Genomic DNA, 14,796 nt, shown 5'->3' on the forward strand with positions numbered 1-14,796 from the left:
TCTGGGCACTGCCAGTGTGGCTGTCTGCCTTCCAGCCAAGCATGCTGACTTGGCAGTGCTCATCCAGTCTTTTATTGTATCTGGAGGTGGAGCCTGGAATAGAGGAATGCCAACCATCTCATTCTCGTGATGCAGTTCAGAGGGTCTCGGGTCAAAATTTCTGATTTCATTGCCTTGGATACAGTGTTCTTGCTTTGAAAATAAAAGTTAGATTGAGTTCCGCGGTCCTTAACCAAACAGAATTTTATTCCAGTGACAGGATTAACTTGCCTCAGACATATAGGCTCATAAGAAGCCTCACTTACTCTGATGCTCAATTTAAGGGACACACAGCAGCAATCCAAATGGTCAAATGGGCCCCTCTGTGGGGTGTCCCTCTGCCTCAGATGGTGCTTTCCGATAGACTCTTCAGAGTGTGTAAAATTTTAAATCCTTTATAAACATCAATGATTGGCATAATTGGTGTAATTATAGGTATCTAAAAAGCAGAAAAGGCCTGTGTAACAGCTGCCAATAGTTGGTTGCAGGAAACATGCAGTCACTTGTGGAGAGCCAGGCTCCGGGTATAAACGCTCGGGTAGTATTACTTCCAGATGGACCAGCTTGAATCAGAGATGGTGCAGAGAGAGAGACAAAAGTGCTTCCTCCCAAGGGACTGAGCCCTGCGGGAATCAAGGGGCGGGAAACGCAGGAGGGCCTCCCCTGACGCTATGATGAGTGTGTACATGTTAGAGAACCACGGTGGTCTCCAGACTCTGACGTTGGGTAGACATGGTAAGTTTCAATTCTCTCGTCAGGTCTAGTGTTTTAGCCCGCCACAGTTGTTAAGGTCTCTGTTAATCGTTAATCGTTAATCGTAGCAAAGAGGGGAAAGCAGTTGGCAGTCCTAATTTGCAGATGGGCATGAAAGAACAGAAAATATCTTGTGTTTTTTTTTTTACTCCCTATATATTTGAGGCTAAGGTTGCATTTGTAAAATGCTTGTGGTATTGAGAAATTCTTTAAGCCAGTTTTATTAGTAATATGTATTTGAATCTACATTTGAACACTGCCTTTAATATCTTCCCACTTTTTTTTTTAAGGATTTTTTTTGATGTGGACCATTTCTTAAGTTTTTATTGAATATGTTACAATACTGCTTCTGTTTTATGCTTTGGCCAGGAGGTATGTGGGAATCTTAGCTCCCTGACCAGGAATCAAACTCTCACCCCCTGCACTGGAAGGTGGAGTCTTAATCCCTAGCCCACCAGGGAAGTCCCCCACCCACTCTTTTAGAGAACATGTGAGTCTGGAAGGGGAAGGGGAATTAACTGGGAGAAGCTGAAACAATTTAGAGGAATTAACACTGCAACAGATTCCCAAGGCTGCTACCTGTGAATCTGCCAAAATAGAGGCCAAATTACTAACCTACAGCTAAAGAAATCTCCCCATTTCCTGAATGTTCTTACTTCATCTTGTCAAATAACTCACCCTTCTACAAATGAACAGCTTTATTAAACATAACATCATCTTTTTAAAATGTAAATATGTTTAGCAGTTAAGAAGCTGAGGATCATTTAAAAGTTTCAATCACATTGATGTTCTTCCAACACCTACCTAACAGAAGTCCTCAAAGAAAGATACTGAGTTTTATTTTATTTCGAGGGGACAGGAATTCTAATCACAATGTTGACAATAATAATTTGGGAGCATGGACTGCTTTCCAGGGTTATTTGGGAGGTGGGGGGTTTGGTAGGATCAATGTAGGTCAATAGGCCCCTAATTTTTTTGTCATCTAAAAAGTTCAAAATTCTATGATCTTATCTTAAAGCAGTGAATTTTTTTTTTTAGGCAAAATTTTTAATGTAAAATAGCGGAAAGAGGAACTGTTCTGGTTGTGTGTTTACATGTGGATTTCTTTGAGCACCTCTGTCTAAAGGGGAAAGAAAGTGGGTCGTGAATCCAGGGCTTTGTGATGACTAGAGAGAAGAGACATTCTTTTTATTTATAAAATGGCCTCACACCCATCCCGAAATATCTTTTGTGAATTTGCCACATAGATGTTCCACCTGTAGAATATAGTGTGATAAGAAAAAAAAAACCATTTAATGGTGGTATGGTTCATATCTTTCTACTCAGTTTCAATTTTTTAAGAAGTGAATACAATTTTACATTTACTCTCAAACTGGATTCAAATCTCCTCTCCCTTCCAGAGTCAACTTCAGCAGCATGGAGTCTAAGAATCCTTTCTCCTCATGTTATTCCAAAGCCCAGCTCCTCCACTGTGTTGGGGAAGGGAGCAAGGACAAAAACCATGAATATCCCTTTACTGAATTGGCTGGGACTCGAGTCCTGACTTTGTGCTGATTCTGTAGCGAAGACCTATAGTCACTGATGGCTTGCTGAAGGGTGGGCACCCAAATACTGTTTTTCCCAAGGGCATATATGTTGATTCTTCTACACAACAGCCCTATTTTTTTCCTCTGTCCTAGAAGATGCCAGCTTGGATTCTCCCTTACCACTCTATTCCTGCTGCACAAAGTACTCCCTATAGTCTTCTCAGACTCCCTACTTCAGTGTACTTGACCTGTGCAAACTCACACCCTTTCTGAGTCAAACGGTATAAGGCTCCCCCCACCGCTCCCCCCCATCCCCACCACTCCAAGCTGTCTCCCCTTCTTTCTCTGGCAGAAGAGCTAAGCTGACGACCAAATACAATGGTGTGAGGACCCACTGTGCTTCCCTCAAAGATGTTTCAGGTCTCTGACTCTCTTCTTTCCCTTTCTCCAGTCTTCTGCTTACTTGGACTTGGGGGGTGGGAAGGCGAAAAGGAGAATATTCATCAGGTTACGATCAATTCTGCTCTGGATAATTGGGGTAGGGGCTTTCTCTGGCCCCTAATGTTGAGCACTCTCTTTAGAATACAGTGTTTAATCTCACTTAGTATAAACACTTAATCTCAGTGATATTATATCTCTTAAGTCCTAGTGACAAAATTAAAGCTACAGGGGGAAAAAAAAATCAATTAAGAAGATAAAAACCAAACCCTTCCAAGTGAGGATACTATGGATGGTGGGGGAGGAGGGGTACATGCTCTGTGGATCTTGGGCTTGCCATCCTGGAGTATACAGTAACACTTTTGATCAAATTAAAACTGTTAGCAAATTCCCCAATGTACTCAGCACCACCTCCTTCTGCCAGAGGAGGAACAAAGTACACAGAAGGAATGTAAGAGGAAGTATGAAGGCTTTCACAGCCTAGGAGCAAAGATAAACAGGGGGGATGGGAGAGGGAAGAATATACTCAACTAATCAGTGGGTTAAAAGACACTTGCTTCTTGGAAGGAAAACTATGACAAACCTAGACAGTGTACTAAAAAGCAGACATCACTTGGCTGACAAAGGTCCATACAGTCAAAACTATGGTTTTTCCAGTAGGTATGTACGGATGTGAGAGTTGGACTATAAAGAAGGCTGAGCACCGAAGAACTGATGCTTTTAAACTGTGGTGCTGGAGAAGACTCTTGAGAGTCCCTTGGACTGCAAGGAGGTCCAACTGGTCCATCCTAAAGGAAATCAAGCCTGAACTCATCGGAAGGACTGATGCTGAAGCTCCAATACTATGGCCACCTGATACAAAGAGCCGACTCACTGGAAAAGACTTTGATGCTGGGAAATATTGAAGGCAAAAAGAGAAGGGGTCAGCAGAGGAAAAGATGGTTAGGTAGCGTCATTGACTCAGTGGACATGAATTTGAGCAAATTCTGGGAGCTGGAGGAGGGCAGAAGAGCCTGGCGTGCTAAGTTCATGGGGTCACAGAGAGTTGGACATGACTTAGGGACTGAACAGCAACAATACTCAATGATTGGTCCATATAACCCCCAAGCAGCCGATTTACTGCCTGGCAAGTAGCTGATAAAGTAACTGATCACATGAAGTTCTGACTTAAAAGGGAATTTGAAGAATTAAATATGGAGAATCAAGAATTTGTTGTTGGGAGACAGTCAAGACACACAGGAAATCCAAGAGACTATCTGGTCAGTATTAATATTTTTGCAGTCTTGATGTTGAATTAGGCAGCTGATTAACCTGCTCCCTTGAGCCATGTATTCTGAATATTTCTCTCAGAAGTCTCATGAAATATCTAATTCTCTGACAATCATGCTTTTCTTTGTAGTAAAGCCCCATGAGGTCAAGTTACTTGAGTGAGTCTGTTTCTTGCAATCACAGAGCCTAAAAAAAATTAGAGCCAATAACACAGGAATGAGAATGAGCCTGGTGAATTCTAATAGCAGGAGAAAAAGACCAGAGGGAGTTGATCCCTGTCCTTATGTTTCATTTAAAATCCCTATACTTAGTCACCATGCAGGGGTCAAGGGTATTTCTGTAATTGTTCTGTTTTTTGAATTGTGTACTGTTATCAGACACTAGGGACAGAAAAATCACCTCAAAACCATTTGCAGATGTCCTTTTTTACACGTGAAAACAATCTATTCACCCTCTGGGCGGGAGGAGAGAACTGTAAAGTGATTGTTTCAAAGTCTAACTTAATTTTTAATCTTGGTTCACTAGACCTATCGCTGAGTTTTCTCAACACCCACCCCACTTTACACCTAACCAACTCCAGGGTGGAAAAACTGTCACAAGCCAATGTCTGTAACACTAAGATTCAGCAATTCTATTTCTAGGAGTTACTCAAGAAAAGTTCTAATATGTTTGCACAGATACGAATAAACATACATTGATAGAACAATTTTAAAAAATGGGAATCTTCTTAACCAGCATTTCTTTAATTTACTTGACCACAGAACACCTATTAAAATCTTGAGACACTATTTTTAAATAGTCTGGGAAAAAGCAAAGTAATTTTTGCCCTTGGCAACACCTCCCTTGCCCCCCACCCGCTTCCCCCCTCTCCAGCTTTTGGATTCACCGGGTGCACACCCCAAAATCAAATTAAAACTGTTAGCAAATTCCCAAACATCCTTAGCACCACCTCTTTCAAACAAAGGCTTCAGGATCTACTTCTGCCGGAGGAGGAACAAAGTGCAATGTGTTTTGAGACTGCAGCCCCCACAACTTCCCAGGAACTTCAAATAAATTATTCAGAGTCTCAGGGGATTGGCAAACAAGCGAGATAAAAGGCCAGCACGGGGAGTGTGGGAAAGGGGAGGGAGAAAGCAGAGGCCAAGACTGAAGGTCAGGAGTTCCAGAAGAGACTATTTTCACAGGTTTTAGGTGCTGGAGCCAGGGAAGTTAGGACAAGCCCTGGTAAGAAAGTGCCAATTAACCACACATACAACGGGAGCTAATTGATCATTAAACAGGGCCTGGCTGCTCAGCTTTTATAAGAGCAGTTCCATGCACCATACGCTCGAGCCAATCATCTTGCCGCGCTGCTGGGCATTCACTTCTGCTGAGAGCCTACTAAAGATAACGTTCAGTGTTTTCATTTGCCTCCTGTCTTTCAGCTGTATGTTGTGAAAGGAAATAGCACATTCATTCGTTGTCTTATAACTCGCCCAAAGAATTAGATATTGGGGAAAATATCTAAAGTCCCAAGCAGGCTAAATGATGATAAATATGGTATTTGTTCTCTTATGTCCTATGCTTAAAACAATTTCAAATGGAATATCATTTGAATACGGTATGTGTTCTCCAAGGATGCAAAGCGATTTTGTGTACCAATGCACAAATGAGTTACAACTTGGACCTTAAAAGAACAAATCTGCAGGGTAAAGGAAGGCTTTCACTTGAAGCTTCCTGCCCTGACTTGACTTGGGCCGGGACTGTTTGGCAGTACTCCATAAACCAACTGCCCTGAATTGAACCTGTCAGAAGAAAATAAAATGGGCTAAATTTATTATCACCTGGATCCACAGACACACACACGCATGAAGGTGCATTGTTAACTAAGACAGAGACCAAAATGCAGCAGCGTGATCCAAGAGCCCTCTGGGAAATACTGTTTGGTGATGGAAGGTGTGTTTCTTTTTTAATCTTCTTCTTAACATCAAGAAGGAAAACAACACATGCAGGAAACCATAAAACCCTTCAAGTTAACTGTAGTCAACGGTCAATCTCATTAGGGTATAATGGGTATGCTGCGGCCCTCTCTATAAAGTCTGAGTACACTCCCCTGAATAATTTCCAGTGATCTCCCTTTTTGATAACAAAGCAGAAGTTCCACTCACCGTGTTTATACAGTTGATTCTATTCTGCCTCAGGTACTTCTTCTAAAACTCAGTTCCTGAGTTGACCTTTGATCTTAGTTAACATTCATTGAAATGGAATATATTAGATAGATACATATGCACAGCTAATCACTTACACTTACCCTCTCAATGAGGGAGGTTACAGAGCATCCTTGGGACATGCACAGGAAGTCAGAAGGCTCCCAGTCCTCTATGGCCCAGGCCTGGTTAAGTCTCTCTGGTTGAAGTAGAGAGGACACCTATTTCTGGAAATCAGGAGCAGGGCTCAAGAAAAGGGGTTCCAGGGCTGGTTTCTCTCACTTCTGACCTTGTGACCCCATTGAGCCACTCTCAATTCCCTTTCTCCATTGAGCAAAAGGCGCGAATAAGTCCTCGTTGCATATTTATTAGGAAAATATGCTAAACAACCATGGAGGCAGAGATCCTCCAGCTTCATGTGAAAGCCTTCCTTTACCCTGCAGATTTGTTCTTTTAAGGTCCAAGTTGTAACTCATTTGTGCATTGGTACACACAAAACTGCTTTGCATCCTTGGAGAACACATACCGCATTCCAGATAGTGAGCCTGCTATCTGGGGGCTTATTAGGGTCCCACCCCCAGAATCCAATAATCTTCATAATCTCTGCCCTTAGCTAGAATCCTAGGGTGATTCTATGATGTGTGGGCTCATGTACCAGATTGGAAGATACCGATTCCAGGCATTTCATTTTAAGAAATTGGTACCTGCTGTATTTGCTTGCACTGTGCTAGGCTTAGACATGCATTATCTTTTTAGAACAACCCATGAGGTAAGGAACTAGCACTTAATGAGCCCATCCAAGAGGCTAGGCCTGATGCCAGGTATGTTCCATGTGTCACTCCACTAGATTCTCACAACGGCTTTTTATGTCCAGAGTTTTCTTTCTATTTAGCAGTTTAGAGCACTGAGGCTTAAGGAGGCTAAGAGATGACCAACGGCCTTCATAGCTGGACGGTCTAAGATGCAGCATTGTAACCCAAGCTTTCAATAAATCCAAGACTCCTTACCACAGCTGCCATAATACAGCCTGACACGCAAAGACATTTTGGAAGCTCTTAAAGGCCCACTGCAACAACGTATATGAAAAATTAACAAATAACAATCAAATGTGTTTTATGCAGTGAAACAGAGACAGTAAAGTTGGGGAAACCAAGTGTTTATGGCATGCTTCCTGTCCTCCAACAATTTAAGGGAGAGATGACTGCCTGGGAATTCTTTTTGGAGAACTGGAAAGGTGGGCTAAAATCATTCTGTGCAGGGCTTTGGATGGAGCCTGTGAATTCTATGCTTTATCCCTAGTTTTTTTTTCAGCAGAGTCTGACCACCACCCTGATGCCTGGAATGGCTTCTCCCCACCTCCTATGGTTTTCAAATGATACCCAGTGAAGATCTGAAAATGGATAGGGAGATAATTTTCCAGAATTGGACTCTTTGCGACCCCATGGACTATACAGTCCATGCAATTTTCCAGGTGAAAAAACTGGATTGGGTAGCTGTTCCCTTCTCCAGGGGATCTTCCCAACCCAGGAATCAAACCCAGGTCTCCTGCATTACTGCTGGATTCTTTACCAGCTGAGCCATCAGGGAAGCCCGGAGGGGTAGGGTAAACATTAGTAAATATGGGTTAGAGAGATACTGTAGTACAGGACTCAAAGGATGAAAAAAATAAAAGGCATAAAAAAATAACCACAAAGAAAAATAAAGTGTACCAACCTTCCGCCCTGAGAAATCCAAACGGGTGAGATGGATTTGTATTCCTACCAGAATTCTTTTTTTTTTCCCCCTACCAGAATTCTTAAGTGTTTTCTTGACATCTGGATCTATCCCAATGCTCCTATAAAATAAATTATTTTAAATTATGATTAAATATTCTGGAACCCTAGCGTTCACTATCCAAACCACGTGTTCTGACTCGTGGACACCCTATAAACACAGGGAAGACTTGGCAAATGTGTATGTCCACTTCCCAGCCCTTTGCTTTCCCATTTTCCTTGGAAATCCTTAATACCTCCAGTATCCCTGCCCGCCCCCTCCAAATATGAGCACAAAATTCAGGCACTCAGTCCACCCTACTAGCTTACATTTTTTTTCTTGCCACTTACAGGTTAATTAACTAGAACTGACAAAACCTACTTATCTTATCAACTAGTACTAATTCATATTTCTAATCAAACCCAGGGTCAGAACAGTATTTTTAAATAAAAATGGCTTTTATTCTTAAAATCTGAAATTTATCCTCTTCTATTGATCCCAATTATCTGAAAGTTAAAAGTCATCCTAAACTGTTTGGTTTCTCAGATTTATTCCTTCCTACCACCTAATACATAAGTGTTCCTTATGAATAAAGACTGATTCAGAGGAAAGGAAGTACAAAGATGTTTCCTACATCTACTCTATCACCTCCTAGGAAGATCACACGTTTTAAGCTTTTCTTTTTAAAGAAATGTTATCAAAATTCTTAAACAGCTAAAGTATCTGATTTTATGTGGAAAGTCAAGGGGCAATAAATGCTGTTCTAGCAGGAGAACCCTATGAAATAAAAATATACTTAAAAATTATATCACATAGTCTTCATTTATGGCAAGGTGTTCACATTTTGGATCTGAAAAAATTAAACAATCGTTATCACTACCATGAACAAAAAGCCATTAGAAGAGTCTTTGAAGAGACAAGTGTATTTGAAGAGACTAATATATCAAGTTGATTTTTTAATTAAAAAAAAACGTAATTACAGAACACAAGTGCAATTAAAACTAAATGTATTAGTGAATACATGTAATAAAAATTTGGACTCTAGTAGCTAAAATGATTTTTGAATGATGAAATTACACTGAAATGCAGTAGTTACATTATTTTGGAGGGTAGAATTACTGCTTTTCACTGACCAGAAAACATTCCTTGTTTTGGTCTCCAAAAATCTCTTCATCCACTTGTACATTCTAGAATGGAGATTTCCTTACCTACAAGCAACCTTGATGATTAAAGAGTTATTTCCACATAGGTCTTATTAACCCCTCTTCTCCAGTGCTGAAAAACCAGAAGACATAAAGAAGACGTTTTAAACAAACACTTGGAAGGGAAGATGGGCTTTGTTAGTTAATAGCAATTGTTAACCCTCAAAGTAAACAGGAAATAGTGCCTCTTAGCAAACTGCAGGCTGCAAACCAAATACTAACAGGCCTTAGAAAATCCCAGGTACTTTTTCTCCTTCACTGACAGGAATAACCACATTGGTCATGGCACACAAAGATGTTGGCACCACGTGAAGTTTCTTGCTTTTGAGGAAAAAAAATGATTACAACTTTTTATCTCATAACAGGTAGTGCCTTTCACCACAATATATTGATAATTTAACAGCCTTTTTGTTCCTAATCTGTGAGAAACAATTCTAGCTGCTGCTGGATGGTAAATCTAGGCAAATCAAGGAGAAAGCAGTTTTAGGACCTGGTTTTATCTGTGAAGAATTCTGTCCACATTACCCCTCCCCTTCTTTTTAAAATTTCAAGACAATGGGCGTTGATTTAAATGGGGGTAAACTCAGAAAATTCCTAGAAAGCGTGTAGAGTTGACACATGGTTTCAGGGTTAGTGCCTGCCCAATCTGAGTGAGAGGAATTTAGATTTATTCCTCAATTAGATGGCATGTAACAGGCCTGAGAACTCACTTGTTTCAAAGCTAGGGCAGATGATGTAGTCTCTACAAGCCCTAGGGCCCTTCCAATCTTATGCTTTGGGCATAATAATGACAAAAGTCAAGATTTAGGGTTCAGTTCCAGCTGATTTTATTTCCTTCTCAAAAAAAGTTATTTACAGAAGGTATATATCAACAATCTGACAGGCAGTGAACTTGACATGATTAGCTGGCATGATTTTTTTTTCTTTTTCTTTTTTCCCCCAAACATTGTTTTTTTGTGGCCTTGAATTTTCAGACAAATATTCTACACGGCATATTGCACAGGATGGATGGCAAAAAAAAGTTTAAAAACAAAAACCCTTAACGGAACTGCCTTAAAAGGCAGACGTCCTAGTGCCTGTCATGTTATATTAAACATACATACACACAATCTTTTTGCTTTATTATAATACAGACTTAAATGTACAAAGATGTTTTCCACTTTTTTCAATCTTTAAACACAACAGCTATAAACCTGAACACATATGCTATCATCATGCCATAAGACTAAAACAATTATATTTAGCGACAAGTAGAAAGGATTAAATAGTCAAATACAAGAATGAAAAACGCAGTACATAGTGTCGCGAACTCAAATCGGCATTTAGATAGATCCAGTGGTTTAAACGGCACGTTTTTGTTTATAAAAAAAGTGCAAAAAAGATGTGGTTTACAAGTTAAAGCTACAGGATCCCTTTTTGCTGTAAATGCACCAGTTTTAAAGCCTCTGCATAAAACAGTATTTTGTTTAAAAAAAAACTCGTTTTTCTTTAAAAGCATACAGTGTTTGGCTAATTCTCCTCCCCTTTTTATAGGGCTGAGGTCAAAGGATGGACACTGGTGGCAGGTTAAGGGATACTGTCACTTTAAGAAGCCTGCAGATTGAAGTGTAAACATGGAGAAATTAGGGGCTGATTTTTTAAAACTGTGTGAGATATTAACCAGCCGCCTTATTATAAAATCAGGAAATCCAAACAGCGATTTACACCGATTAACACCCCCTTTATATATTTTTTACAAAAATACACTGAGAAAATAATCAAACGTTTTCATCTCTCTTGTCTTTTTTTGTTTTTTAAAAGTGTCAAAAGTCTACATTTAAATATAAAAAATTAAAAGTTAAAACTCTAGCCCTTCAGTGAAGGAGACGTAAAATGGCGTGGGTAACAACAACTACCAAAAAAAAAAAAAAAAAAGAAACGAAAGAAAAAAGAAAGTAAGGAAAGAAGAAATAAGGAAGTAAATAGAAAGCAAAGCAAAAGAAAGCAAAAAAAAAAAAAAAAGGGACAAAATAAGAAAAAAAATGTTTGGCCAGTATAAATACGTCCACATATAAAATGGCATCTGATTACATTTACAAGGAAAAAAAAATACGAGGATGGAGCATCGGTGAGGGAAAAAAACACGTCTTCTCATTTACACCTATAAGGAATAAACACATACACACTGAGAAAAAATTTGGTCCTGAATTGGTTTTTTTTAAAGTCCAGCACAGATTTGAGTTGCGTTTGAATCCTTTAAAGAGTTAAGAATGAAAAAAAGCTGGTGATAATTTCTGTCGTAGGAATCAAACATAGCGCCATCTATCTGCTTTTTATATTATCCTACACTATTTTAAAAACTGCTCAACAGTCTTAATACAGAAATCTTTAAAAGATAGACAGGATAACATGCTATATTAACCCCACCAGTGAAATAATCCAACACCATCACGATTCCGATTAAGAGAAGCAAAAAACCTTTTTTTCCCCCCCGACACCACTCGCCCTCCACTGCCCCGGGTACCACATCGAACAGTCTCCTCTCCTCCGCGCCTGCGGGGCCGTGAAGTCTCACCTCACTGGTTTCAGAGATGCAGGAGGCGGAGGCCCAGGAGACGCCGCCACCTTCTCCCGAACGTGCAAATCCATTTCAGTTTTATTACTCGCCCCCCTTCCAGTTCGTGGCCTTCTCCTCCCCGCCCCTCGTCCTGGCTGGTGTGGCTTTCCAACTAGGTTCTCGGGTCATTTCCGAGCGCCGGTCACTCAACGTCTCCTCCTCTGGCTGCAGGGGCAGGGGAAGAAAAAAAAAAAAGGCAAAAAAAGAGGGGGGGGCAGGCGGGGGAGGGGGAGGGGGAAAAAAAAAAAGCCCTCCAAAAACAAAACGGGAATACGCCAGCGTGGAGTCTTTCAGTCCCGGCGCTGGGGCCCTTGCGACTCCCCTATCCCCGCAAGCGGTCAAATTCGACGCCCCGGAGCCTTCGGTCTTCTTGGGAGGGTGGGGGGTGGGGGGAGAATGGGGGCGAGGATGCTGAGAACAAAACCCCTCCGGGGGCATGCCGGAGTCCCCCTCCCCTCCGGATCAAAAAAACAAAAAACCAAGTAAAATAGCCCCAAAACACCGAGGGAGCGATCAGAGAGGAACAGACGATTCCTTCAGTCGCTAGAAAACTACCAACTCGGCTTCTGGCCGGGGGTGCACACAAGTCCGGAAGCTCGTTGGAAGGGCTGGTGGTGGTGGTGGGGGGGGGTCTCTTCCAGCAAAGGGGAGGAAACTCGAAGTCGCTTTTTTCGCCATCAACACCACCAAGAACAACAATAAAAGGTCGCCCCTGTCTACCTCCGCCTCCGCCGCGTCTCTCCGGCCGGCGAGATGGGGGTTGGGAGCGCGGGTCCCCAGACGCCGTGGCGTTGCTCTCCGACCACCCGGACGCGGCCGAAGCCGGCCCTGCTCACTTTTTTTTTTTTCTCCTTTTCCTTTTTTTTTTTCCCCCCTCTTGTTTTCCCTTTTCTCTTGCAACTCTTTTCTCTGTTCGCTTTTTTTTTTTTTTTTTTCTTTTTCATTTTCCTCTCAGGTCCTCCCCCCACCCCACCACCCGCCCCGTCCCTCTCTCTCCCAGCCCGCGCGCCCTTCAGTAGGTGAAGACCAGGTTGGAGATGCTGGACTCCAGCCAGTCTCCCGAGATCATCTCGCTCACCTCGGGCGTGCAGTAGTCCGGGAACTCGAAATGCGAGCCGGAGCCGGGTTCGAAGTTAAAATCCAGATCCCGGTCCAGCGCCGACGACGAGCTGAAGCTGCCCAGGGACATGCTCTCAAAGTTTGAGCTGGGGTTCAGGTCGAGCAGGTCGTCTTCGAACTCGTCGTCGGAGGACGACGAGCCCGATGACGAGGAGGAGGAGGACGACGACGAGGAGGAGGAGGAGGACGAGGCCGACGAGGACGCGTGCGAGGGCGCGCTGGACGGGGCGGGCGAGGCGGCGCGCAGGCTGGCGTAGCTACGGTGGTCGGCGGGCGAGCGGCCGGCGGCCGGCGATGAGGCGGCGCTGCTGCGGCCGCTCAGGCTCGGCCCGTCGGGCGAGCAACCGGCGCCCCCTTCCTCGTACAGGCCCAGGGGGTCGCTGGGGTCGGCCCCCGCGCCCACGCCGCCGACGGGCGAGGACGACGCGCCCAGGCCGCCGAACAGGTAGACGCGCTTCACCTTCTTCTCCGCCGGGTGTTTGCCCGGGGCCGCCAGGCCGGCCGAGGCCGAGGCCGCCGCCGAGGCCGAGGCGCCGGGAGTCCGCGCCTTGTACAGCGAGTGGTGGTCGGCGGCCGCGGCGGCGGCGCCCAGGGGCAACAGGGCGGCGGCCCCCGCCTGCTCGGCGGCGAACGAGGACGACGACGACGAGGAGGAGGCGGAGGCGGTCGCCGCCGCCGCCTTCCCGCCGCCGCCCGCCAGGATGAGCTTGGCGTGGGGCTTGCCGACCCCGCCGCCCGCCACTTTGGAGCCGCAGCTCTTTTTCTGCGCGGGTTTGGAGTTGGCGCCGCCACCGCTCGCGCCGCCGCCGCCTCCTCCCCCCGCGTGGCTGCCCCCGCCGCCGCCGCCCCCGTGGCCGCTGCCACCGACCTTGTCGCCCTTCTCCCCAGGCTTGGAGGCGGCGGCGGCCGCGGAGCCCGAGTTGGCGTTGCCGGACTTCACCTTCTTCCTGGGCCGGTACTTGTAGTCGGGGTAGTCAGCCATGTGCTTGAGGCGCAGCCGCTCCGCCTCCCGAATGAAAGGGATCTTGTCGCTATCTTTGAGCAGCTTCCAGCGTTTGCCCAGCCGCTTGGAGATCTCGGCGTTGTGCATGTCGGGTGACTGCTCCATGATCTTGCGCCGCTCGATCTGCGACCACACCATAAAGGCGTTCATGGGCCTTTTGATGTGCCCACTCGGCGTCTTGCACCAGCTCGGGTCGTCGGCCTTGCCGCCCGTGGAGGCGGTGGAGCCCGGCGTGGGGGAGGAGGCGATGCCCAGCTCGAGGCCGGCGCCCGAGTCCGAGCTCTCGCCGGCGAGCAGCGCTTCCGTGTTCTCGGCGTTGTTGGTTTGCTGCACCATGGCCCCGGCTCGGCGGGCGCCCACGCGCGCTCACACCCTCGCGGCGGCCGCGGCGCGATCGCCGGGCCCTCCTGGCTCCCGGGACCAAGCGCACGCCGAGCGAGGGGACGTGCGCGGCGGTCGAGCGGGCGGCTCAACTCCTGGCCGGGGCGGAGGTGGGCGAAGAGAGAAAAGTCTCCAAAAAGATGCGGGGCGGGAGCACTCCGCCTCAAGCAGAGGAGTTATAGTTCCCAGGCTGGAGAATCTCCCTCTCTCTAGCTCTTCTCTCTCACCGCGCCGCAGTTTGCGCTGTCTCTCGGCTCTGCGTCCTGGAGACGGTGCTAAAGTGGAGAGGAGTTTCTCGAATGCTGGTTGCTGAAGCTTCCAATACAAGTTTCTCGCCGCCTCCCAGGCAAGTCTTTTTTTTTTTTTTTTTCCTTCCCCTGAAGCAGTTGATTCCAGTTCGCGAGCGCTCTCAGAAGCTCAGGAAAGCGACATAGTCTCTATCAGTTAGTCCCTCTCTTACAATGCAAAGCAGAAAAGGCTCTGGCTCCAGGACTCTCTGTGGGCGGAATCGGCACTAAGGAGTTTGTGCAAT

At 45.1% G+C, this 14,796-nt stretch overlaps 1 protein-coding gene across 1 annotated transcript; it reads right to left on the reverse strand.

Annotated features, from left to right (window-relative positions):
- Positions 1-12,693: 12,693 nt before the first annotated feature.
- On the reverse strand, positions 12,694-14,572 carry SOX4 (SRY-box transcription factor 4). Its single transcript, NM_001078128.1, is given in 1 exon segment — positions 12,694-14,572. A coding segment is annotated over 1 exon segment (1,446 nt). The 5' UTR covers positions 14,220-14,572; the 3' UTR covers positions 12,694-12,773.
- Between the last annotated feature and the right edge of the window lie 224 nt (positions 14,573-14,796).

This window comes from Bos taurus, chromosome 23 (assembly GCF_002263795.3).
Source record: "Bos taurus isolate L1 Dominette 01449 registration number 42190680 breed Hereford chromosome 23, ARS-UCD2.0, whole genome shotgun sequence".
In the NCBI taxonomy this organism is placed as follows: domain Eukaryota; kingdom Metazoa; phylum Chordata; class Mammalia; order Artiodactyla; family Bovidae; genus Bos; species Bos taurus.